The sequence below is a fragment of the Capricornis sumatraensis genome, chromosome 6 (assembly GCF_032405125.1).
Source record: "Capricornis sumatraensis isolate serow.1 chromosome 6, serow.2, whole genome shotgun sequence".
NCBI classification, from domain to species: domain Eukaryota; kingdom Metazoa; phylum Chordata; class Mammalia; order Artiodactyla; family Bovidae; genus Capricornis; species Capricornis sumatraensis.
Genome location: NC_091074.1, coordinates 119,613,113 through 119,624,602, shown reverse-complemented (window position 1 = coordinate 119,624,602; position 11,490 = coordinate 119,613,113). Strand labels below are relative to the sequence as shown.

General features: G+C 43.7%; 1 protein-coding gene across 1 annotated transcript in view; it reads left to right on the top strand.

Annotated features, from left to right (window-relative positions):
• Positions 1–426: 426 nt before the first annotated feature.
• STOM (stomatin) overlaps positions 427–11,490 on the top strand; it is a 34,409-nt gene continuing 23,345 nt past the window's right edge. The window contains exon 1 of the mRNA XM_068973738.1: positions 427–547. Within this exon, the coding sequence (XP_068829839.1) occupies positions 487–547 (61 nt within the window). The 5' untranslated portion in view covers positions 427–486. The remainder of the gene's footprint in view (positions 548–11,490) is intronic.

Genomic DNA, 11,490 nt, shown 5'->3' with positions numbered 1-11,490 from the left:
TCCCTTCACCTGGCCCCTACCCGCCCAAGGAGGGCACCATCTTCTTCCAGTTCGTTTGTCCAGAAGGAAGCCGTTTCAGAGCCTTTCTCCATAGCCCTCCCTCAGGCCACCCTCTCAGCCCCTTCCCCTATCTCTTCAGCCGCCGCTCCCACGCTGGTGGCCTCCGCCCTTCATTTCCGGCGACGCCCCTCCTTCCGGTGCTGCCCCCGGCCCGGACCCCGGCCTCAGGCGCGCCTCGCCCCTCAGGCCACGCCCCTCAGCCCCTGGCTAGCTGGGAGGGCGGGAGAAGAGGCCCCGCGGGAGGGGCGGGCGGCGGCTGGGGGCGTGTCCTCCTCCGTCCTGGGCGGCGATTGGCTGGGCCGCGGAGAAGGGGCGGGACTGCTGCCTGTGTCTCGGGGCTCCCGGGTCGGCTCCGGGCATTCTTCGCAGCTCCACCTCGGGCTCCGGCGACTTCGACGCGAGAGTAGCGACTCTGGTTCGGGCAGCATGTCTGACAAGCGGCCAGCAGTGGACACCCAAGCTCGGCGGCTTCCCGATTCCTTCAAGGGTGAGCCCCGTGCCCCTGGCGAGGCCCGTGGGGTCGCCCGCCGTCCCCTTCATCTCCTTTCGGGAAGAGCCCCAACCCAAAGCCCCAGGAATATCTCCGAGGTTCCATAGCCGAGTGACTGTTGCTCACAACCGACGTCTCTGCCCCTTGTACGCGGAGAATGATGAACCCTACTTCCCAGGCTGGGGGGAAAGTTTTAGGGATGTTAGGGTGCAGAATGCACGCCCAGTGCCCCGCACAGCCGGGACGCGGCATCGAGGGCGTGTCTCCGGTGCCCACAGCCAGAGCAGGGACTCGCGTTATCCAGCGGCTGCCAGATGCCAGGCCCTGTGCCAGCGCTTTCCGCTCGTTATCTCGTGGCGTGCACGAGTGACGGGCGGCAGCGGCTGGTGGAATCGGGGCCCAAACCTGCCCGCCACGCCCGGGGCGCGGGGGAAGTTGGCGTCTTCGCCCCCGTCCCTTCCAGCCCCATCCGAGGACAGCTCCGCCACCCCGCTCTCGCCCACCCTCAGAGTAAGCCCGGGTCCTCCCGAGCTAGAAAGAACTCCTCCTGCTCCCCACCCTGGCCAGTTTGTCCTACTAAACCCCGGAACAGACCGGTGCGGTTTCGCCACAGGTTCCCTACACAGTTGCGGAAGAAGGCCCTTTTTGGCATCCTTCCTGTATCTCTTCCCAGCTTCACTTTCCGCCTCACTCTGGCCCCTCCACTTTCCTTCCTTTGTTCTGGGAACATAGGCATCCTGGCTTTGGGCCCTCCCTAGGAATTGTGAGTTCCCCACCCTACCAGGGCCTTCCCAGTCTTGAAGACAGAAATTGTGTGGCTCAGTTTGTTCCCCTCTGAAGGGACTAGCACCCTTGAGAGGGCTAGCTCCTCGAACCGTTACTGGCTAACTCCTTGGGGGAGATGGGGGTGGTTCATAAAGAGAGGCTGTAAACCTCTCAGGAGTACTGGTTCCCTCCCAGGGGTTTTTAGTGATCCAAAGGAATTCTTTCTAAGGACAGAATTTCAGACAGAATGACAGTGAAAAATTTAGGGGGCTGGATGGGCTTTTCCAGCACCCCACAAAGAACACTTTACTGCAGGGGTCCCCAGACTCTGGGATTTAATGCCTGATGATCTGAGGTGGAGCTGATGTAATAATACTGGAAATAAAGTGTCCAGTGAAGGTGATGCACGAGTCATCCCGTCCACCCCTACCCCCACCTCCATGCGTGGAATCATTGTCTTCCAGGAAACTGGTCCTTGGTGCTAAAAAGGTTGAGGACCGCTGCACTGGACTCATCAGTTCTGATTATTTGTGATGACAGCCTTGTCCACTGATCCAGCATGCCCTCATTTCCTTTTCCAGCAATCTTTGTCTTTAGTTCCATTCCAGGAACATCAAAAGAATTATAGAAATCTTAAATTGTCACTTTTCTATACCTTAAGTTTGGTGACACTCTGGTAGGAAATCCGTGGAAGTTCTTTGGGAATAAACATGATCTTTGGACTTAATGTGAGTTGTTTTTCCTGCTCACAGAACAGCATTCACTCTTTTAAGTTCTTTTTCTTGATTCTGTACTTCACTACTTTTTAGACAGGAGTCTTTTTAAGAATCTAATGAAAACTGTGCACCTTTTCCTCTGAAAGTCATACATATAAACAACATTTTGCCTGGGCTCTGTCACCTTTTTAAAAAAATGTAAGACTTAGAGATGGGCCACTGATAGGAAAGCCAATACGAGAATTTATTAAATAGAATTTACCGAGTGCTTGCCACGTGCCAAACACAGCCCAAATGCTTCAGAAGCATTATCCAGTGCAATCCTCTAACAGCTCCACAAGGAGAACGTCATTCTCTGTCCCTTTACAGCCGGGAAACTGAAGCTCAGAGTGGAAAAAATCACACACACCTGTGAACTAGGTTCAGCCCTGCACTGACTTTGCAAATCATTTCCCCCATCCTAGAGCTGTTTCCAGAAAGGGAAGGTGTTAGTCACAGTTCGTGTGGTACTCTTTGCAACCCTATGGGCTGTAGCCTACTAGGCTTCTCTGTCCATGGACCTCTCCAGGCAAGAATACTGGACTAGTCATTCTCTAACTCCAGGAGATCTTCCCAACCCAGGGATTGAGCTTCCAGAACCAGAGGTTGAACCCAGGTTTCCTGCGTTGCAGGCAGATTCTTTATTGTCTGAGCCATCAGGGAAGTCCTCGGGCTCTCTGGAATGCAGACCCAAAAGGAGGAGCTTGTCAAGCGTCAGCAGAAGCTGGGAGACCGCAAAGGAGCCCAGCTTCAGTTAAGAACTCCTGGATAAGACAACTCCAGAGGGCTGCTTCCGAGAGAAGCAGTGGAATGTAAAAGCCCAAACTGTCCCGTTATGATTTTGCTGATAATTAGTCTTAGGAACGTAAATATGACCATACCCTCAGGCAAGACTAGTCTTTCTTTAAAGCCAGTGCGTTCAGTCTGTAATGAAATAATGCAGGTGGGTTACAAAGACATGCATGATTATAATTAAGAGTCATGTCAACAGGATAAATCCCTTTGGGAGAATGCCTGAAAATAAGCAGAATCAGGGGACTGCTTTGTTTATTTCAGTTGTTACAGTCGATCAGATGGGGAATACTTTGTAACTTATTTAATGATTAATCTGAGTTAAATTCATCAGTGGTCATAGATTAACTCAAGGATGACAAGTCTGCAGAAGTTGGCATTTATGTCACTTTTTATAATTAAATAGGTTATTGGACCCACCTCATGGTATAACTTGCACACTGTAAAAGACAAAGTCATTGATCACCTGGTCAACTTTGAAGAAAAAAAATTTTTTAATGTTGATAAATATGATAAAGATTGGATTCAAAGTCTGTTTTGTAAGAAGATGTCAGAAAACACTTTCCTGAAAAATATTGTAACCAGAAAAAGTGACCCCCTCTTCTCTGTTTCTGCCTGACAATCTGTGCCGGCCTCCATCATAATGTTTATTACACAGTACTATAAATATAAATTATAATCACCTTTGTTAGACCAGGAGAGCTTCTGAAAGCAGAGGATTGTGTCCTTGATCACGGTAGTAAGTTCAGAATCAAGTGCCTAGTAGGTTTGCAAAAATATTTGTTGAAAGAAAAAGGAAGAAGTGAGATAAAGTTTACATTAATGGAGACATTTTTCTGTTTACAGTTTGTTTTATGAAGTTTGTTACAACTCAAATGATTGATTTTAGGGTATGGACTTGTTCCTCATACATGTCCTCATTACAGATAGACTATCTGGGTTTATGTTATCGATAAAAGGATTGTAATTGTCAAAGTAATATATTGTACTTAATAAGGAATCTCCTTTGTTTATGAAAGTGTGGAAAGAGCGGTGTTAGGTCACAGTAGAAAGAAGGAAGTGTGCGTCAGTCTCTGTTAACACACACCATTCTTCCATTCTTTTTGGACCTTTGTCTATACTCTGAGACTTGTAAAGACACCTGAGCCCCAGACATTTGCCCTGACATTTCAGTAGATTAGCCTTGAAGTTACTGGCAATAACAGGTCTGTCCTAAAATATCAGACAATGTAAATTAGATACTAGCCTTGCCTAGTTGTAAATATGCATGGATGGTAAGATTGTATAGATAGTGAAATGAGGGTAGAATCTAAAATTCAAAGGTCTGAACTGAGACCTCAGCAGCATCACTTTCCACCTGGGTCACCTGGGGAAGCCTCTCGATCTCCAGAGTCAATTCCTTATCTAGATATGAGCATCATCTTACCGTACTATCTAGCTTCCAAAGTTGTGAGTATCAAATGAGAACATTTTTGTGAATGTACTTTTGAAACTTTAAAATGTAAATTATTAAGATACTATTTATTGGGGACAACACAATAAAAACATTAACAGCTTGAAAATTAAAATTTATGGGCAGAAAGTGTGAAAGTCCAAGAATGTTTAGGACTCTGACTTATCTCCCCAAATGTGGTCTGTTTCTCCTCCAGGGACAGAATCCCCAAGCAGGTTGTTAGTCTTGATGTTTCTCTGTGGTGTGCAGGTCCCAGAAGGTAGTTCACTTAATATAAAGTTTATTCCTATGTACTGTCAATAATTACCTTGCAGTTCTGATCATAATAATGGCTGCTGTTTACTGAACCCTTCCTAAGTGTCAGGCACTCTACATATTTTTGCATAGGAGATAATAACTATTCTCTTCCCTCGTTTAGTGAAGTGAAGTTGCTCAGTCGTGTCCGACTCTCTGCAACCCCATGGACTGTAGCCCACCAGGCTCCTCCATCCATGGAATTTTCCAGGCAAGAGTACTGGAGTGGGTTGCCATTTCCTTCTCCAGGGGATCTTCCTGACTCAGGGATTGAACCCAAGTCTCCCGCATTGTGGGCAGACACTTTACTGTCTGAGTCACCTGACTCGTTTAAAACTTTTCACTTTCCTAAGTGTCAGGCACTCTACATATATTCTCATATGAGATAATAACCATTCTCTTCCTTCATTTCACTTCCCTGGTGGCTCAGATGGTAAAGCATCTGCCTACAGTGCTTGTTCAACCCCTGGGTCAGGAAGATCCCCTGGAGAAGGCAGTGGCAACCCACTCCAGTATTCTTGCCTGGAAAATCCCATGGACAGAGGAGCCTGGTAGACTACAGTCCATGGGGTCACAAAGAGTCAGACACGACTGAGCGACTTCACTTTTCCTCACTTTACTAATAAGAAAATTTAGCAGTAGAATGGAACTCTTAACAGCAAAACCCCAAGCTTTTAGCCACTGCTTAGCTACTCAACCTCAGCTGAAGAATTGGGAACCTTAAGAGCTAGTTCCCTTACGTTTCTGTTTTCCATTTTTTAATTAAAATGATGTTGCCCTCCAAAGACTTTTATGAGAAAAACTCAATTATAGGTTCTTTAAAGGGCTTCCCTTGTGGCTCAGCTGGTAAAGAATCCGCCTGCAATGAGGGAGACCTGGGTTCGATCCCTGGGTTGAGAAGATCCCCTGAGGAAGGTAAAGGCTACCCACTCCAGTATTCTGGCCTAGAGAATTTCATGGGCTGTATAGTCCATGGGATCGCAAAGAGTCTGAGAGACTTTCACTTTTCACATTAACTTAAGATGTCTAGGGCTTCTTCCCTCGTGGCTCAGACAGTAAAGAATCTGCCTGCAATGCAGGAGACTCAGGATCGATCCCTGGGCCGGGAAGATCTCCTGGAAAAGAGAATGGCTATCCACTCCAGTATTCTTGCCTGGAGAATCCCATGGACAGAGAAACCTGGCGGGCTGCAGTCCATGGAGTCACAGAGTCTAACACAACTGAGTAACTAACACTTAAGACATCCAAGTGAAAGCGCTAGGGGGGAAAAAACTGAAGAAGTATAAGGGTTTTGTTTTATTTAATACATTTCAGGGTCAGTCTAAATTTAATAAAGAACATCAGTCTTTCCAGACGTGGGTCATATTCAGTCCATACTTTCCCTGAATTCTCTAACCTCATGGGTGTAAAGGGCTGATTTTAAAGAGAAAAGGAAAGAAAACATTTGGAGAAAGCAGTGTGACCACCGCTTTGGGACAGAGGATGAATCTGAATTGTGTGTGTGTGTGTGGTGGTGGTGATTTTTTTTTAAATAACACTGGTTTATAACGTCTAAGTTTCATGAGTAAAACAGCATTGTATTTCTACTTCTAACTACCTCTCCTATTACCTGCTCACCGCCAAAAATTGATGAACTATATTTTGGGATCCTATATATGGACATGTAACTTCCATTTATCTTCTCTAATAGTCAGCCTTTTCTTCTCTTCCCTGCAGAACAGCAGGATCTGGGAATTCCCTGGAGGTCCAGTCATTAGGACTCCTTGCTCTTAAGTGTTCAAGGGCCCAGGTTCAGTTCCTGGTCAGGGAACTAAGATCCCACAAGCTGCATGGCACAGCCCAAAAAAACAAAACAAAACAAAAAACCCGAAACAGTAGAATCACTCAACTCATTCAACAGCTATTTACTTAATAAATGCTTGAGCACTTGCTGTACACTAGGTATCCTGCGTGACAGCTCACTTACTCTTCACGCTGACCCTCTGAGGAGGTGCTCTTTTTAGCCCTCTCTTTAGATGATTAGACCAAAGCACAGAGTTAGACACTTGCAGAGAACACACAGCTGATAAGTAGCAAAGCCAACTCTGAAGCTGTGGTGCTGCACTGTTTTAACAAGGCCAGAAGTCCGGAAAAGACAGACACTGAGTAAGGTAGTTACAGATACGATAAATGGTATTTAGAGATGGTGAAGTGCTATAGACTAGCGGCGGGGGGGGGAGCCTTCTAAAGACGCAGCTGGTCAAATTTGAAGTTACTGATGATACTCGCGCCTATTCTTTCTCCTCTTTTATGGCCAGAAATATTCAAATGAAGGAAAGCTGCAGAAAATCCTCAAGATGCTTGGGAAATAAAATACTTACACTTACTTAATTTCTGTATGCTTTTTGAGCTAAGCACAGCATTCCCTTTCTTTTTTTTTTTTTTAATTGAAAATGTTCCTTAAAAGGACTAGTCTATCTCCTTACTTCTCACGGTAAACACATTTTAAGTTTTATAGTTCAGGTCGCGTAATGCTTCATCAGTACTAGCTGTTTGAGTCTAGGATGTGCAGGTTTATAACAGGGAGGGAAGTCAGTCTTTGGCCATGGTTTTTAACCTGATACCACCTGGCCTGTAGCCAGTCCAGCCCAGAGAATAATTTCTTCCCTAGAGGTTTAAGGATAAGGGCATTCAGAGAACCATCTACCATGCCTAATTAAAATAATCATTTGAAAGATGGATTATAGCATGCTCTTGTTTGCTTTCAAAGCTTCTGCCCAGTGAATTGCAAGTTGTGGTCATCAGTCGAGTAAATGCCATCATTTTTTCAGCATGTATCTGTCGATGCCCTGCTGTGGGCTAGCCTCTGCCTGTCTCTCCCCTCTCTACCTGTTTTCGTCTTTCTCTCTATAGGATGCTACCCTCACTTCGGTTGTTTCTCTTCCTTTCTCCATTTTTCTTATTTACCTTTTCTTCTATTGTTTCCTTCCCTTCTGTGTCTCCTAAAATCCCAGTTGATTGAAAAACAGTTATATAAAATTTTGATTAATTGAAGACGTACTTACATTCACATATTTTATCTGCCCTTTGCTTGTTTCCACCTTGAGTTCTTATTTAGCAGATCTTTCAAAGACCCTGTTTCAAAACAATATAAGGGAAGAGAAACTGGGACTGTGGAAAATATAGCCTTCTTTGAAAAGTTGGGAGAAAGAGCCAGTGTCTTATTTAACTTATGACTTCCTCTTCCTCAAATAGATGAATACGGTGTGGAACAGGAATGGGTCGTGTGGCCCATGGACCAAATCTGGCCGACCACCTGCTTTTGTCAGCCCCCCAAGCTGAGGATAGTTGTTTATACATTTTTTAAAATAGAGGAAGATCTGAAAGCGATATGGAGCTGAGATTCCAGTGTTCATAAGTTACGCTTGCCTGGGACACAGCCGTCTTCTTCACATGTGTGTAGTCTGCAGTTTCTTGTGCGTAGTAGTCAGTGGTTGTAACAGACTTTACAGTCAGTAAAGCCTTGTGTTTATTCTCTGGCCGTTTACAGGAAAAGTTTGCCACACCTTGACTTTGAATCTCCAGTGAGGCCAAAAAAGAACACCTGTATGCTGAATAAATATGCTTTTAAGAAAAACTCAAAAAATCCCAAGACCTTTCATTTTGACCTACTGTTACCCCTTAAAACTTGCTGTTAGAACCAGATAACATGTTTTTGAGACTAAATTAGCCAGGCTATCTTTCATGACCCAAGCAACACTGTTCTTGGCAATTTCTGGTATGAAGTATTTCAGCTGCATTCTGGGAAGGAGGAAGGAAAACATCATGCTTTCCGCGTTCTCTCTCTCTCTCTCTCTCTCTTTTAGTCGCTAAGTCATGTCCAACTCTTGCAACCCCATGGACTGGAGCCTGCCAGGCTCCTCTGTCCGTGGGATTCTCCAGGCAAGAATACTGGAGTGGGGTGCCATTGCCTTCTCCAGCTTTCAATGTTGGTATTTTAATATTCGCGGCCACACCGCTTCTTCCTGTGTGAGTAATATGTATGACTTTGTCAGATTTTCAGATACACCAGGAGCTACTTGCTTGAAGAGGAAATCCAGTATCTTTTGAACTTTAGAGCAGAGTCACAATAGTAAACAGAATTGATCATTTCACATAATTTCTAATGGCGACAAATTTAATCAGCCTTAAGGAAATTGGCTGATATGGGATCATGGTCAACGTGCAGTGCTCTGATACTGTGCAGGTTATGGTCTTGAAAAGACTGTTTTGCTGCTTGTCTGGAAGCCAACCCAACAACAACGACTCTACAAGTCGATTTTGTTCTTTTTTTTTCCCCTCATTTGTTTCATGGTTTTGTTTTGTTTTTTTCTTTTGTCTCTTCCCAAAAAAAGTCTTTTTCTTTAGTACTTTGGTACTCTGAGAGGAATATTTTATACCTACTTTACAGATTTTTATAAATATGAGAAATACTGTATATAAGAATTTAGCTTGTGGCTGACATGTAATAGGCAGTCAATAAATGGTTATTATTAGTATTCATAAAAGATACCTCCAGAATGAGAGAAATTTAAGAATTGTGTAATTTCATCTTTTCAGCAAAATTAGTGTACACAATGAGGATGTATAGAAGCTTTACTACAAGTATCTTCAAAACAACTGAGTTTCTAGTGGAGAAAACTGGACACAACCTAAATGTTCATCATATGAAACAATGGAATAGTGTAGTAATAAAGGACATTTAATTGCATCCTTTTAATAATAATGATATTTATTTAATAATAAAGGATACTAATAAAGGATAAATAATAATAAAGGATATTTCATAATATCCTTTAATAAGAAAGGATACTAAAGGATATTAACAATATAGGATATTAATAATAAAAAAAGATATTTCCTGATATGAAAAGGTATCCACAGTATAGAGGAGGAAAACAGATTTTAAATTATTACATATACAGCTATATAATTTTGGGGAAAAAGGACAAAAATTTACAGGACATATATATAGCAAGGCAGAAAATAATCACCATCTAGAGATAATGAAAGTATACATCACTTTTTCCTTCCTCTATTCTGAACTATAAGTTTAATATAGTGACAATACCTTGCTTTTAAAATAAAGAAAGTAAGATTCTTTTTAAATGTGTGCGAGTTTCTTGGAAGAAAGCCCAATTGGAATGCTCAATAAAAAAATGTTAACGTATGGGCTTATATCTGTTTTCAGAACCTTGCTTGGTCAAAAATTTATTCTAACACAGTTTTCAGGAAAGAGTTTGATAGTAAAAGAAAAAAAAATGCTCTAAACCAGGGCGAAGTAGTGTTTACAACCAGTTATCCTGGGGTCCCTGACATTTACGATTGTTCTACCCAGCAATATCAACAGGTATATCAGCAAAGACATCTCAGAAATACCTGTCACTCGCTATTGGTCTTTTAACCTCACAAAGGTAGGAGGCAGGATCCAGACCTCAAGGTAATGAATGGGCGTCTTGGAGGAAATGAATTTCCTACAGTTTGGGGGGAGTAACTGAGGATTTCTTTTCCCCTTGACTAGTAGTAACTGTAGATGAGTAAGGGTTCAGTTACAGCCTGGTGGAGTTTGAACCTCACCTTTCTAAGGAATGTGATTTTATGCATCTTTTAAAGCTATAACCAGGTGAGGAAGAGTTTCAGGGTGAAACAGTGCTGATTCACCAGTGTGTATGCTCAGATTATTTCTAGCTGAGCTTTTGAAAAGTGAAAGACCAAGCCCAGTTTTCTGAAAATCCACTTAATTTCTTCTTCCTCTTGATTGGCAGTCAAATCCCCTGTACTCACCTGGTATTAATAATTCATTCATAAATGAGCTTCTTGAGGGTCTTTGACTCTCCAGGCCTCGCCAGTCAGGCACAAAGTGAGGGGAAAATTGAGTAGTTTCAGAGGTTTTTATCAAGAAGGGAAAAGGTGCCTGCTGCTAAGTCGCTTCAGTCATGTCCGACTCTGTGCGACCCTATAGACGGCAGCCCACCAGGCTCCCCCATCCCTGGGATTCTCCAGGCAAGAACACTGGAGTGGGTTGCCATTTCCTCCTCCAATGCATGAAAGTGAAAGTGAAGTCACTCAGTTGTGTCCAACTCTTCACGACCCCATGGACTGCAGGCTACCAGGCTCCTCCGTCCATAGGATTTTCCAGGCAAGAGTACTGGAGTGGGGTGCCATCGCCTTCTCCGATTTTTTTCCCCATTATTTGTGGTGGAAATTGAACACTTGAATAAAATAGCTGGAGTTTCAGCTTTAGCATCATTCCTTCCAAAGAAATCCCAGGGTTGATCTCCTTCAGAATGGACTGATTGGATCTCCTTGCAGTCCAAGGGACTCTCAAGAGTCTTCTCCAACACCACACTTCAAAAGCATCAATTCTTCAGCGCTCAGCCTTCTTCACAGTCCAACTCTCACATCCATACATGACCACAGGAAAAACCATAGCCTTGACTAGACGGACTGCCAGGGTCCAGCCCTGGTGGATCCAGGGTGATTTGAAGGTAGGGGGACGGCGTGTCTTTGGAAAAATACATATTTAATTACAGATATATAGAGAGATTAGAGTAGGAAGATTAGTGGAGAAAAGAGGCTGAATCCAGGTGGGAATTCAGCCAGAAAAACGGGAGCAAGAAAGAAGCGACATGGGGGAATCAGTCTTTCCGGAGACTGATCCCGATTTCTTTATTTTCAGGTTTGCTTATATACCTTTTGTTACACATAGGGATGAATACAGTCACTTGGCGGTCAGCAGTCCTGACCTTTATCAAAATCAGGTGCTTCACATAAATGTAAGAAAAAGGTCTTAGGAATATTACATCATCTTCTGGCCATGAGTGAGACCTACTGACATTTTATGATCCTTTCTTCCTAATAAC